Below are 14,876 nucleotides of genomic sequence, written 5' to 3' on the forward strand. Positions count from 1 at the left end.
CACTGTAGTATGCACTTATAAGCTTAGCAGTGGGGAAACAGAATAAGATTCCTGGCCGGTTAGCCCAGCCAGTTAGTGAGCATAATTTCTATGACCCTGTCATAAAAGTAAAATGGAGATGCTATTGAGGAAGAAACCCATATCAACCTCTGGTCTTAAAATACCACATATGTACACATTTATTCATATACATGTTTTTTGTTGATTTGTTTTGTTACAAAACAGTGTCTGGTAGGAAATGTTAAAGGTAGAGATGATCAGATTATGTTGTATTACATACATGAAATTCTTAAACAATCATTTTTTTAATTTTTAAATTTTATTTTTTACTTTATGTGTATGGGTATTTTGAATGCAAGTATGTGCACTACAGATGAACGAGGGTTCAACATTAGTAGATCCTTGAGTTTGGAGTTACAGACAGTTGTGAACCTAACCTCTACATGGGTTCTGAGAATCGAAAGAAACCAGGTTCTCTGGAAGAGCAGCAAGTGCTGTTAATTGCTGGACCACCCCTCAAAAAATAAGTTAGTTAGTTAGACCACCCTTCAAAGTTAGGTTGGTTTGGTTTTTTTGAGACAGGGCTTCTCTGTGTATCCCTAGCTGTCCTGAAACTTACTGTGTAGGTCAGACTGGCCTTAACTCAGAGATTAGCCTGACTCTATTTCCCAAATGCTGGGATTAAGGCATGCATAATCACTGCCTGGCTTTTTTTTTTTTTTTTATGTTTTAAATTTCTTTTTAAAATCTAAGATTTTACTATATGGCCCAGACGACATGATTTTTCCAGTGCAGTCTTCCTAGTACTAGGATCACAGGTGTGTACAATCATTCCCAGCAAAAAACATCTTTTGGAGAACTTAACTCTAGGGTGGTTTTCTTGTCTTAAACAGCATCTCATACTTAACTCCTAATCCTCTTGCTTCCACCTACCAAGTATTGGAATTATGCGTATATGCTACCATGACTAGCACGAGATCCCAGCAGCCACAACAATGAAAAACTTTTCTAGGTCACAAATGAGCCAGGATCATCATGCTTGGCAAAGATACTCCATGAAATCACGCACCATCTATTTTTTTGAAATTGACATGTTGGAAAGTGTGGTAACACATGCCTGTAATGCCAGTACATGGAAGGTTAATGCAGGAGAATTCCTAGTTTGAGACTAGCTTCTTCTATTCAGTGAAAGTCTCTGTCAAAAAAGAGAAAGAAAAACCAGAATAACTAAATTGAATACAAATAACCATTTCATAGCATATTATTATTGCTAGGCTTTTGTCTCATGTTATTTGTTGCAGTTCCCACAGAAAAGGGCGCTACAGGGCTGAGTAACCTGGGAAACACATGCTTCATGAACTCAAGTATCCAGTGTGTTAGTAACACACAACCACTGACACAGTACTTTATCTCAGGGAGACATCTTTATGAACTCAACAGGTAATCTTTTGACTCACCAGCATTTTACCTTCTCTAGCTTTGATCTGAAATCTAGTATTCCTTAAATCTCCTTTTCCTATAAACTTTAAGGAGAAAATGTTATGCCATTGCCTTATCATATATGAAATAAGGGCCTATCTCTTGATAGGTAGTTTTTGTGCCCACATGATTGTGAATTATGGAGAAATCTTTGGCATCAAATTTTTCTTCTGAAACTTCTAGGACAAATCCCATTGGTATGAAAGGCCATATGGCTAAATGCTATGGCGATTTGGTACAGGAACTTTGGAGTGGAACTCAGAAGAATGTTGCCCCCTTAAAGCTTCGGGTAAGCAGACTAAAATACTATGAAAATGTGTAATTCCTTAATAGTTCTTTTATTAATTCTATTACATTTTCTCTACTTGGCTTTTTTAATAATTTTTTAAATTTTTTCACTTAGTGTAGCCTACATTCCAGATGTTTGAATATGTTCAAGTAAATGGAAAATACTGTTGTGTATATAGTTAACAGGAAGAAAAGACCAAAGAAATAGTCCTTCTTTAAGATATTGTTCATTTTGCAAACTTGTCAACTGCTTTACTTATAGAAGAGTAAACCCTTTGGTACTCTTTGGCTACTAGCATTACTAAGTTGCTTGTAAATCTTGAAAGTTAAACACTATGCTCTTAGACCTCTAACAGTAAAGGCTAAGATAAAAGAAGACAAGAGTAGGTAAATAGAAGAAAACCTTTATATAGACTAAGAAATCTTTCCATGTGAGGAATTGCTATTTTACTATTTATATAAATACAAATTCATAAATATAAATTAAATATCTCTGTGAAGGAAGAGCTGTTTCCTTCAGTAGTTTCTTAGAGTTTTATTATTGTGATATAAATTAAATATCTATGTGAATAAAGAGCTATTTGCTTCGTTGGTATCTTAGGGTTTTATTGCTATGTTGAGACATCATGACCACAACAACTCTTTCTTTTTCTTTCTTTGGATTTGTTTGTTTTTTTTTTTTGTTTTGTTTTTTTTTTTTTTTTCAAGACAGGGTTTCTCTCTATAGCCCTGGCTGTCCTGGAACTCACTCTGTAGAGCAGGCTGGCCTTGAACTCAGAAATCCGCCTGCCTCTGCCTCCCAGAGTGCCGCCTCCCAGAGTGCCGGGATTACAGGCGTGTGCCACCACCGCCCTGCAACCACAACAAATCTTATGAAGGAACATTTTCATTGGGTCTGGTTTACAGTTTAGAGGTTTAGTCCATAGTAGCATGCAGACAGACATAGTGCTGCTGGAGAAGGAGCTGAGAGCTCTACATCTGTATCCATAGGCAGCAGGAAGAGAGGGCAACATTGGACCTATCTTGAGCTTCTGAAACCTCAGAGCCCACCCCCCAGTGACACATTTTCTTCAACAAGGCCACACCTCCTTATAGTGCCACTCCCATGGGTTTATGGGGACCATTTTCATTCAGACTACCACAGATGGTATCATTGGTCAAAATGCCTCTTATTTTTCTGGTCACTTGAGATTAAAGTTAGAAAGAATAACTCTTAACTAGAACTTGTTTGCTAAAATAGAAGAAGACTAAATATTGTGCCATTTATTTTTCTGATGCTTATCTATGATTGAATTGTGGAACATGCTCATTCCAATTTTTATAGGATAGGAAATAGTGACAGTTACTTCTCATTTTTATAGTGGACCATAGCAAAATATGCTCCCAGGTTTAATGGGTTCCAGCAGCAAGACTCCCAAGAGCTTCTTGCTTTCCTCTTGGATGGTCTTCATGAAGATCTCAATCGAGTCCATGAGAAACCGTATGTGGAACTAAAAGACAGTGATGGCCGACCAGACTGGGAAGTAGCTGCAGAGGTTTGTAGTTTTGAGTGTCTTTTGTTGTTTTTAGCTGGGCAACTCTCTCTCTCCCCCCTGCCCCCTACCTTTTGATGGGTAAGCTGGGCAGTGTATATGTACACAGGCAATGTAGAGTCTAGAGGTTGATGTTGAATGTCTTATCTATGTCCCACCTTATTTTGGAGATGGTGTCTCTCACTGAACTTCACTGCTTTGGCAGACTGGCTAGCCAGCAGTCTCAAGGGATCCTCCTGTCTATACTTCTTAGCACTGATAATACAGACATACACCAAGACCCTAGGTTAACATGGAGTCTGTTTTTTGTTGACCAAACTATTCCTGAGTGTGTGCCTGCCCTGGGATGTGGTTAATATACCCAGTGTCAATCCATTCAGGATAACAAATTTTAACACTTCTAGTAGCTATCAATTGCAAATAGCTTCTTGATTGGGGGTTGGATTTTATTCCTTCTTCCCCTTCTCTGTGCTAGGATGTTATCTGGTTTGAACTGGGGCAGGTCTTGTATATACAGTCAAAATTTCTGTGACTTTGTATGTGCACCTTGCCCTGTTGTTTCTGGAAAACACTGGTTTTCTTTAGTTCATCTTTCACCTCTTGGATCTTGTAATCTTTCTGTCCCATCTTCCTCATAGATCCCTGAGGCTTGAGGAGAGGGATGTGATAAAGACATCCTATTTAGTAATGAGCTCTTCAGAGTCTCTTACTCTATGCATGTTGTCTAATTATGAATCTCTTTTTTAATTCTCATCTGCAAGAAGAGGTTTCTCTGAAGAGAGCTCAGTCAGACACTGGTCTATGGGAATAAGGGTATGTTGGTGGGAATCATTTTGTTATGTTCACTTAATAGAAAAATTACAGGTTTTCCTGTAAGGCCTATGACCTATCTAGTCGCAGTTTCTTGGTCCCATTAACAGTGTCAAGTATGGGTTCCATCTTACAGAGCAGGCCTTCTATCCAATAAAAAGGTAGTTGTTTACTCCCAATATGTTTGTGCTACTGTTGCATAAATTGGTATATGCTGCAGGTGGGTCACTCTTATGCAGCTCACAAGGTTCATATCTGAGTAAGGTAGTTGTTTACTTTTCCTGTAGCTTTTATTGTGCCTTCCAACACTGTAAACACAGGTCAGTAAAGTGTGAAACTTATAATTAAGAACCAGCTCAGTTTCTCTGTGTTGAGTGACATGAGAATGTGGTATCTCCAACAGTGGGGTCTTACCATCAGGTTGTGAAGGGTAACCAATAACAGTGGCAACAATGTGTAATGTTTGGGGGAATCTCTGGGATGACCTTTGGCCAACAATTCAAAAAGATATAACACATTCCTGGAATTGATTTGGTAATATATGATGATGTGTAATTGGAGCTCTCTATGAAGCCCTGGCTGTCTTATAACTTGCTGTATAGACCAGGCTGGCCTCAAACTCACAGAGATCTGCTTGTTCTGCCTCAAGAGTGCTAGGATTACAGATATACACCAGCCATGCTCTGCCTGGCTTTGAGGTTTGGTTTTTGGTTTTTGTTTTAAGAAAGATTTATTTTATGTATATGAATACACCATTGCTCTCTCTTAGGACATACCAGAAGAGGGCATCAGATCCTATTATAGATGATTGTGAACCACCATGTGGTTTCTGGGAGTTGAACTCAGGACCTCTGGAAGAGCAGTCAGTGCTCTTAACTGCTGAGCCATCTCTCCAGCCCCTGGTTTTGAGTTTCTTATACAAGCAATGAATGCAATGTTTTGACCGCAAATATATGTGGCGCAGTTTAAATTTGAGCAAGAGTATTCTGTGGTTAGAGTTTAAATCTAATACACTTAACTGGTATTTTTAGATTGTATTGAAAGGCTTATCTTTTGAATTTTGAAAATAAAATTTTATGCTTCTTTTCCTTGATAGGCCTGGGACAATCATCTGAGGAGAAATAGATCAATTGTTGTGGACTTGTTCCATGGTCAGCTAAGATCCCAAGTCAAATGCAAGACATGTGGGCATATAAGTGTTCGATTTGACCCTTTTAATTTTTTGTCTTTACCACTACCAATGGACAGTTACATGCATTTAGAAATAACAGGTAGGTCACAGAGTTCTGAAAAACTGATTCATTTTGTTTATTTGGTAGCCTGCATTCATAGTTATATGTTTGCAATGAGTTTTCATAAATATGAGAAGTCAGCGTGTTAATAATCCACACTAAGGCACTATTTTGGGTTTCAAAGGTTTGGAGGCTGTTGCTGTGATCATTAATGCTTTTCATAAAATTCCTGACATGGAAGAAACTTTGAAAAGTTTGTAAAGCCAATCAGACTTCTTTACCAGATAAACATAAAAAAAAATTTTGTATTAATCAGTATTATTCCTAAGGTTTTTTTGTTTTGTTTTGTTTTGTTTTTTTCCGAGACAGGGTTTCTCTGTATAGCCCTGGCTGTCCTGGAACTCACTCTGTAGACCAGGCTGGCCTCGAACTCAGAAATCTGCCTGCCTCTGCCTCCCAGAGTGGTGGGATTACAGGCGTGTGCCACTACCGCCCGGCTTTATTCCTAAGTTTTATTTTAGTATTTACATAAAAAAAATGTAAGCTTGAGCGTTTGCTCTTTGCAAGTCAGATATATTTATTATATAAGATTTTTATTGTAACCTGCATTTTACTAATAAAAGGTCTTTTTCTTTACTAGTAATTAAATTGGATGGTACTACCCCCATACGATATGGACTAAGACTGAATATGGATGAAAAGTACACAGGTTTGAAAAAGCAGCTGAGTGATCTCTGTGGACTTAAATCAGAACAAATCCTTTTTGCAGAAGTGCATAGTTCTAACATAAAGGTAATATCAATTGCTCTTTCTAGGAATTCTGATTTTATTCTTTAAAGATAGGTTTCTCAGTGAATCCAGTTATTATGTTATTATGTTAATATTTTAGTCAATATTCTATTGCTAGGCTCCCATAGTCCACATTAACCTCAGCACTACTGTCTTCCATGTTCCTACTAGAATGGCCCATTAAGCCCTGCATAAAGTGGTCAACTCCTTTCCTGATCCAAAGTCCCAAAGTCTATATTCCACTGACAAACAGCATGGTCAGGCTCCACACCCTGGTACCAGCTTCTGCCTTAGTCAGTGTTTTGTTTTGAAGAGACATCATGACCACAGTAAATTTTACAAAAGAAAGCATTTTTTTGAGGCTTGTTTACAGTTTCCGGTTTAGCCCATTATTATCATGGCAGGGAGCATGGTGGCACACAAGCAGAAATATTGCTGAAGAAGTAGCTACAACATGATCAAAGGCAGCAGGAAGAGCGAGCAATAGTGGGCCTGGCTTGGGCCTTTGAAACCTCAAAAGCCACCTCCAGTGACCCACTTCCTTCAGCAAGGCCGCACTTCCTAATCCTTCTCAGTAAGCCTGTGGGGGCCATTCTAACTCTAACCACCATACTTAAATAATCGTGCAAGATAAAGAACAAGGACCAGTGAGATGCCTGAGTGGATAAAGCCACTTAACCTTCAAGTCTGATGACCTGAGTTAATTCTCTAGGACCCACATGGTAGACAGAGAACTGACTCCTGAAAGTTGTCCTCTGACATATATGAGCTCACATACACCCAACCAGAACAACAATAACAACAACAACAAAATGTTTGTGTGCTTCTCTCTCGCTCTCTCCTTTTCTTTTTCTCTTTTCCTCCCTTTTCCCCTTTTTTCCTCCTTTTCTCCCCTTTTCCCTTTCCTTCCCTTTACTTTTTAATCTTGAGATAAGACTCACTGTGTACCTTTGCCAGTTCTAGAGCTCGCTATGTAAAACAGGCTGCCCTTGAACTCTTAAGAGGTTCACTTGCTTCTGCTCAGATTAAAGGCATTCAGCATCACACCCAGATTGTATACCATTTTCTAATCAAGAAATTTGAAAGTGTTGTCTACCAGAACAGAGAAATAAATGCTGGTGGCATTTTGAGAGAAAGGAATTATCTGACTGCTTATCTGAGGGTAGTCATTACAGTATAGTGTTAAGATCCCCCCATCAGCCAGGCAGTGGTGGCACACATCTGTAATCCCAGCACTTGGGAGGCAGAGGCAGGCAGATTTATAAATATATATAAATTGCTCAGCATTTTCTATATTTTAAAAACTTTTATTCCGTTTTAGTTTTGTTTTAAATTATGTATATGTATGTATGTCTATGCTGGGAATGTGCACTTAAGTGGAGATAGCTTCAGAGGCATCCCATGAGCTAGAGTTACCTGAAATGGTTTCTGGGAATGAAACCCAGGTCCTTTGGGAAAAACGTAACTACAGAGCCATCTCTCTGACCCTTTTTCTTTTTGATGTATGGGTGTTTTGCCTACATGTATATCTTTGTATCATGTACATACATCTCTGGGATACCCCTGGAGTTGGAACTACAAACAGTCGTAGCTGCCATGTGAGTACTGAGTATCATACTTGGGTCCTCTGGAGAACCGCCATTACGTTAGGAGCCATCTCTCTAGCTCCTTCTGTGTGTATGAATATGTATTTATAAACATGAATCAGCCCTTTACACTTTGTTTTAGCCTCTTGTCCAGTCACAGATCAAAGATAATTGAAACATGTTTAGATTTTTCCCCTTGTCATTATTCCTTAAACAATACCATTTACAACTATTTACATCACATTTTTTCTGTTAAGTATTAGGTAATGGTGATTTAAATGAAGTGCATAAACTATATGCAATGCTATTCCATTTTATAATGTACTTACATCTACAGCTAGGGCATTGAATCTCCTAGAACTGCAGGTCTGGTGGTTGTGAACTGCCATGTGAGTGCTGAGGACCAATTCTGGATCTTCCACAAGAACACTTGTTCTTAACTGCTGAGCTATCTCTCCAGTTTCCATTGACTCAAAATGCTAATAAATTAGAAAATAAATAAATTCACCTTCCTTCTACCTCAACCTTCCAAGAAACTATGATTACAGATTCCTGTCCTCTGAACAGAGCCTCACCAGGTTGACATTTTTTGTTTTGTTTTGTTTTGTTTGAGACATTTTTGGTTTTTGGTTTTTGTTTTTTTTTTTTGAGACAGAGTCTCACTATGTAGCCTATCTAGCTTGTTTCTCACTATGTAGACCAGCCTGGCCTTGAACTCAAAAGAGATCCCCCTTCTCTGATGGAATTATAGGTGTGTGCCATCACATCCAGGCTGTGGGGTTTTTGTTTTGTTTTGTTTTGTTTAATATTTTTATTTTCTATATTCTTTGTTTACATTCCAAATGATTTCCCCTTTCCCGGATCCCCCCCCCCCCAATATGTCCCATAAACCTTCTTCTCTCCATCCCTTCTCCAATCACCTCCCTCCTTTTTCTCTGTCCTTATATTCCCTTTTGTTTTGTTTTTAATATTAAATGTAAAGAGATCTGTCAGGGTTTGCAGTTTACATAATTGAGACAAAAGGTAAAACTCCTAGTCACCCACAGCATACTTCCTTCCTGTGGACAGGGACAAGTGTTTCTTTGTCAGAGAGGTGAATTGTAAGGTATTTTATCCACCATTCATCTTGAGTTAGCCAAAGAAGATTGTTTGTTTTTACTAATATGGTGGTTCATACCTTTAAGAGGTAAGCAGAGCTCTGAGCTGGAGATCATCTTGGTCTATATGGTGAGTTCCAGAGCTACATAATGACAACTTGTCAGAAAAAAAAAATGCTAAGAAATAATTTTTCTATCTTATCTACAACTTTTTCTTTCTTTCTTGTTTATTTGCTTGTTTTTGTTTGGTTTTTTGTTTTGTTTTGTTTTTATTTCTTTCTGTAGAACTTTCCTCAGGACAACCAAAAAGTTCGACTCTCAGTGAGTGGATTTTTGTGTGCATTTGAAATTCCTATTCCTGCATCTCCAGTTTCGGCTTGCAGTCCAATTCAAACAGGTAAGATAGAACTAGAGTTCCTTCTTGTCAGTACAGTGTTGAACATTGGTCTAGGGAGCAGAATAGCTCAGCTGGTAAAGAGGCTTGCAGTCAAATGTAATGATCTGAGTTTAGCCTCAGGACTTCTAAAGGAGAGAACTAAGTCCTGAAAATTGTTCTCTGACTTCCACATGCATACTGTGGTATGTGTAAATATACATAAATATAGTGCACATTGATCTAAGATATAAATATAAATATATAAATACATAAATATAGTGCACATTGGTCTAGGAGTTAAAATCTTCTTCATATATGTTGTGCTCAAAAGAATTTTTGAGCCCAGAAAAAAACCTTTGACTGGAGATTTTTCAAATAATTCTAATAATCATTTGACTCAGATTTTTCTTTTGATTGATGGACAATCTAAAATTGAGAAAGCACACAAACTAGGTTTGCTTCCTTAGCTCATATATACACCATTAACATTCTTATCTCTTGTGACTCTTTCTAATGGTGAAATGACTCAGATGTATGAAAGGAACCTGCTCCAAAAAATATAAACAACAAATTTAGCTAAATTTATCATCTAGTAATTACACATGCTTTAATATGAATGGTCACCCAGTCCTTTTGGCTTCATATACTTTGTCCTTTTATTGTGGTACTAAGTGTCTAAACTAAGGTTTTAGACATGCTAGGTGAATGCTGTGCCTCTTAGCAGCCTGTTGTATAAGCTTTCTTGTATTTTTCCAAGAAGATGCAAGCAACAAGCACATGTCTACTTACCCCAAGAAGTAAAACCATGACAGATTAAGAGTAATGACAGCACCAAAGTTCACTTTGGTGAACCAGGAAGTTTTTATTGGTGTTACTACAGGACTATTGGTGAGGGGTTACTTACAGGAGCAGTGATGACTCAGAAAAGTAGCTGCATCACCAAGAAGCCCACCCTAGCCCTAGTGAAGACATAAGAAATCAGTTTCGTGAAACTCTGCACAGTTTGAGGCTGCTCCCATAGTCAGAGAAATCGCTACACTCAGCAGATTTACTGTTCAGTCTCCTTCCCAAACTTACTGCTTCTATAAGGCTGTAAAGGGGCCTTCAAGAATCTCACAAGTTTCCACTTTGTCACACATGTGACGTTTTGTTTGTTGCCTGATCTACTGGGCCTCCCCTTCTTCTTGGAAGAATGTTTCAACTAGGAGGGAAAATGCCATATAACATAGCCGTTGGTTTTGTTTGTTTGTTTGGTTTGGTTTGGTTTTTTGTTTTGTTTTTTTTTTTTGGTTTTTTTGTTTGTTTGGTTTTTGGTTTTTTGGATTTGGTTTTCTCAAGACAGGGTTTCTCTGTGTAGCCCTGGCTGTCCTAGAACTCACTCTGTAGACCATGCTGGCCTCGAACTCAGAAATCTGCTTGCCTCTGCCTCCTAGAGTGCTGGGATTACAGGTGTGAGCCACCACCGCCTGGCTTAGCTGTTGGTTTTTGAGACAGTGTTACACTGTGTGTCTCAGATTTGCCGTGGTCTTACTGTTTAATCCAAAATATCCTCAAATTTATTATCCTCCTCCCTCTGTCTTCTAAGTGCTGAGATTACAGGTATAAACTGTTATGCCCAGGGATTCTTCTTTGACAGCTTATCATTAGGCTGATTCTCCTACTATAAGTACTTCATAGAAAGTGAAGCTCTCCTCATTGGCATGTAACAATGATGGTGAAGATGAGCCAGTAGATGATCTCATGTTTTCTGTTTAGCACATCACTGTTGAGTGATGGAAACTATCATCTCTGTCCTCCAGTACAGTATCCATCAGTTACATAGGCTATTGAGCATTTGAAATGTAGGTAGATATTTAGACTGAGCCGTACTCACTAAGGAAATACATTTTTATCTTAATTTTCATTTAAAAATTAACAATAGCTTAACAGCCAAATTGGATAGAATATTTTGAGAGAAACAGAGACTTTTAAAGGAGAGGAAAAGGCAGGTGAATGGTAGAGATGTTTCTGCACCACATACTCATGGGATTGTTGCAAAAGCTCTACTAAACAGTTACCACAGTTTTTTCTTTGCCCTTTAGTCATAAACTTTATGTTACTTTAGTCATAGAGTTATAAAAATAAATTCTAAACTTTAAAATTGCCAATAAATTTAGAATTGTTACTTGGTCTATGCGTTCTCTCTGTCCTAAATTAGGAGAGCTGCAGGGCGGTGGTAGTGCACGCCTGTAATCCCAGCGCTCTGGGAGGCAGAGGCAGGCAGATTTCTCAGTTCGAGGCCAGTATGGTCTACAGAGTGAGTTCCAGGACAGCCAGGGCTAAACAGAGAAACCCTGTCTCAAAAAAACCAAAATCAAAAAAAATAAAAAAAAAAAAATAAAAAAAAAATTAGGAGAGTCAACACTATCGATGTTAAAGACTCAAAGTACTTAAGATCAAAGATGATAGTGATACAAGGTTATGATACTGTGCACATCTCTGAATTTATAGATTGCTCCTCTTCTCCATCTACAAATGGATTATTCACCCTGACTACCAATGGGGATCTGCCTCGACCTATATTCATCCCCAATGGAATGCCAAATACAGTTGTACCATGTGGAACTGAGAAGAATGTCACAAATGGAATAGTGAATGGTCATATGCCACCTCTTCCTGATGACCCTTTTACAGGCTACATCATTGCAGTCCACCGAAAAATGGTTAGTTAAATATTACACAACTTACTGTTGGTCATGTCAGCTATTGTTGGTGAAATGCAGTTATTTTGTCTCTTTCAAGTGTTTCTTGAACATACTCTCATTATATCATATATGCTTATCCATATCATATGTGATTGCTGATATTGGAAATAACATTCCTTACTATATGTTAAGAGGCAGCAGAATGCTGGGCGAGAGGTGATACCCACCTGCAATCCTAACACTGGGAAGACTGAGATGGGAGAATCATCAGCTCCAGGCTAACCTGAGCTAAATATCAAGACTGTGCTTCAAACATACCAAAGCTAAGAGAGTACAAAATAGCCAGTACACACAAGTAGTGCTTTTCCTAAAATATGTGTTGCTTATACATCTCTGCCATGTAAACGTGAGTTCCTTTATTATTACCATTGTGTGGTTTTTGAAGGACACAAGAATCTTTTTTAAAATCATTTATTTTATTTATATGAATACACTGTAGCTGTCTTCAGACACTACAGAAGAGGGCATCAGATCTTATTACAGATGGGTGTGAGTCACCATGTGGTTCCTGGGAATTGAACTCAGGACCTCTAGAAGAGCGGTCAGTGCTCTTAACCACTGAACCATCTCTCCAGCCCCACAAGAATGTTCTTTGACAAGTTTTTATAATTTTTTGGTAAGCCAATTTCTTCCATTGAAGGCTGATTTTTTAATTTTTTTTTAATTAAAAAACTTGATGGTGGGACTGAAGAGATTGTTAGTTAAGAACACTGACTGCTCTTCTAGAAGACCCAAGTTTGAATTCTAGTATCTACATTGTAGCTCATGACCTTCTGTTACTCTAGTTCCAGGGGATCCAGTGCTGTCTTCTGGGCCTCCGTGGGCACTGCATGCATGTGCTGTACAGCCATAACGTGAGGAAAACACCCACACAACAAAACAGAAATAAATCTTGTTGTTTGTTTTTTTTTTTTAATGTGTGGGAAGGGAAGGTTTTTGAGATGTCTTAGTAGTTACAGCACTTGCCATACAACCATGAGGACAAGTTAGAGTTTGGAGTCCCAGAACCTGTATAAATGCCAGCTGAGGGGTCTTGGCCAACTTGACATTTCAACTCAGAAGACAAACACAGGGAATTCCCAGAGCAAACTGGGTAGCAAGACTGGCTGTATCAGCAAATTTCAATTTAATTAGGACAACCTGCCTCAAACCCCAGCACTTGGAGAGCAGAGACAGGTAGATCTCTGAGTTTGAGGCCAGCCTGGTCTACAGAGTGAGTTCCAGGACAGCCAGGACTACACAGAGAAACCCTGTCTCAAAAAACAAAAACCCCCAAGAAACAAAAAAAAAAAAGAACCTGCTTCCATGAACAGTTAAGAGTGATCAAAGATTGTTTCCACCATCTACCTTGGGCCTAAATGTGTGTGTGCACACATATGAAAAAGAAAAAAGACTTGAAACTGGTCAGTAAGTGATTGGGAATAGTGGCAACATAGAAAAAGAAAAAGAGAATTATGCTAGTAATTGCACAATCCATACTATAGCTCTAATTCTGCTACTGGATAGTCAGTTGAGCCCTTTAGGCTTTGATAGCAGCATCTTATCAAAGAAAAGAGCTGGAGTGATGTACACATTTAATCCAGCACTCTGGAGGCAGAGGCAGGTGAATCTCTCTGAGTTTGAGGCAAGCCTGGTCTACACAACAAATTTCAGGCCAGCCATGGCTACACAGTGAGAACCTGTCTCAAAAAAGAAAAAAATAAAAGTAATAAAAAAGTTGGATTGCTAGGAAATTTTTAAGAGCCATTGGTTACCCCTGCCACTGTTTAAAATTCATTCTTTGGCTAGGGGGTATTGTTTAGTAGTAGAGTATTTGCCTAGCACCAAAAAGTGGGGAGGGAAAAGAAAAAAAGAACAAATTGTATCCTCATTTATTTTATTTATTGGCTAAAATATACTACTCTGCTCATAAGAAGAAAATAAAAGTCATTACATACTTGTAATCTGAGCACTTAAGCTGCTGAAAGAGGATGACCTTGAGTTCTGGCCAGCCTTGGCATACAGAATAAGACTCTGTTTTTTTAAAAATAAAAATAAAAAAGCAAAAATTGTTGGGGCTGGAGAGATGGCTCTGTGCTGAAGAGCATTGGCTGCTCTTCCAGACGACCGTGGTTCAGTTCCCAGCATCTACATGGCAGCTCACACCTACCTGTAACAGCAGTGGGCTTCTTGCCAGACACACTCACACAGGCAGAAAGCCAGTGAACATAAAATAAAAATAAATTATATATTTTTTAAATGTTTAAAGGGAAATTAGTAAGGAAGAGCAAAGAAACAGAAATGTACTTTGTGGAGAAACAAAATTAGTGTGTTTAAAAAAAAGTACATTAATTCTTTAATTACATAACAAAAGAAACGAAATTATAAATGAGTTACTGTTTTACTTTCTAAGGGCTTTTATAACAAATTAAAACAAAGTATGGTTTAACAAAAATTGCTGTACAGTCTAGAAACTAGAAGTCTGAAATCAAGGTACCAAGAGATGGCTCCCTCCAAAAGACTCTAAGCACACTCTTCCTTGGCTCCTCTACCTTCTGTTTCTGAGCATCTCTTAACTTGTGGCTATGTAACTAACTGCAATTCCTACCTGTTCATCTGAACTTTCCCTTCTGCCTTTGCCTTTCTCTCACAAAGATACTTGCCACTTGATTTCCTTATATAATTTGATCTTATTTTAAGACCTGCAACTTGGGGCATGGCTATTAAGAGTATATATTGCTCCTGCAGATGACAGAGTGAGTTCCAGGACAGCCAGGGCTACACAGAGAAACTCTGCCTTGAAAGAGAGAGAGAGAGAGAGAGAGAGAGAGAGAGAGAGAGAGAGAGCGCAGAAGGGGAGGGGGGAGGAAAAACTTGGTGGTGTGTGTGTGAAGGACTCATAATTACATATAATAAAAACTCTTTGCCAAGTAAGGTTGAATTTATCAATTACAGAATTTAGAC

The 14,876-nt window shown here is 38.4% G+C and overlaps 1 protein-coding gene across 3 annotated transcripts in view; it reads left to right on the top strand.

Moving 5' to 3' along the window:
* Nucleotides 1-14,876, top strand: part of Usp32 (ubiquitin specific peptidase 32) — a 134,194-nt gene that overhangs the window by 94,575 nt on the left and 24,743 nt on the right. For all 3 annotated transcript variants that reach the window (XM_052196932.1, XM_052196929.1, XM_052196930.1), the window contains exons 20-26: nucleotides 1,302-1,440; nucleotides 1,663-1,768; nucleotides 3,129-3,302; nucleotides 5,206-5,380; nucleotides 5,982-6,133; nucleotides 9,099-9,210; nucleotides 11,680-11,891. In XM_052196932.1, the coding sequence (XP_052052892.1) occupies nucleotides 1,302-1,440; nucleotides 1,663-1,768; nucleotides 3,129-3,302; nucleotides 5,206-5,380; nucleotides 5,982-6,133; nucleotides 9,099-9,210; nucleotides 11,680-11,891 (1,070 nt within the window). The remainder of the gene's footprint in view (nucleotides 1-1,301; nucleotides 1,441-1,662; nucleotides 1,769-3,128; nucleotides 3,303-5,205; nucleotides 5,381-5,981; nucleotides 6,134-9,098; nucleotides 9,211-11,679; nucleotides 11,892-14,876) is intronic.

This window comes from Apodemus sylvaticus, chromosome 10 (genome assembly GCF_947179515.1).
Source record: "Apodemus sylvaticus chromosome 10, mApoSyl1.1, whole genome shotgun sequence".
In the NCBI taxonomy this organism is placed as follows: domain Eukaryota; kingdom Metazoa; phylum Chordata; class Mammalia; order Rodentia; family Muridae; genus Apodemus; species Apodemus sylvaticus.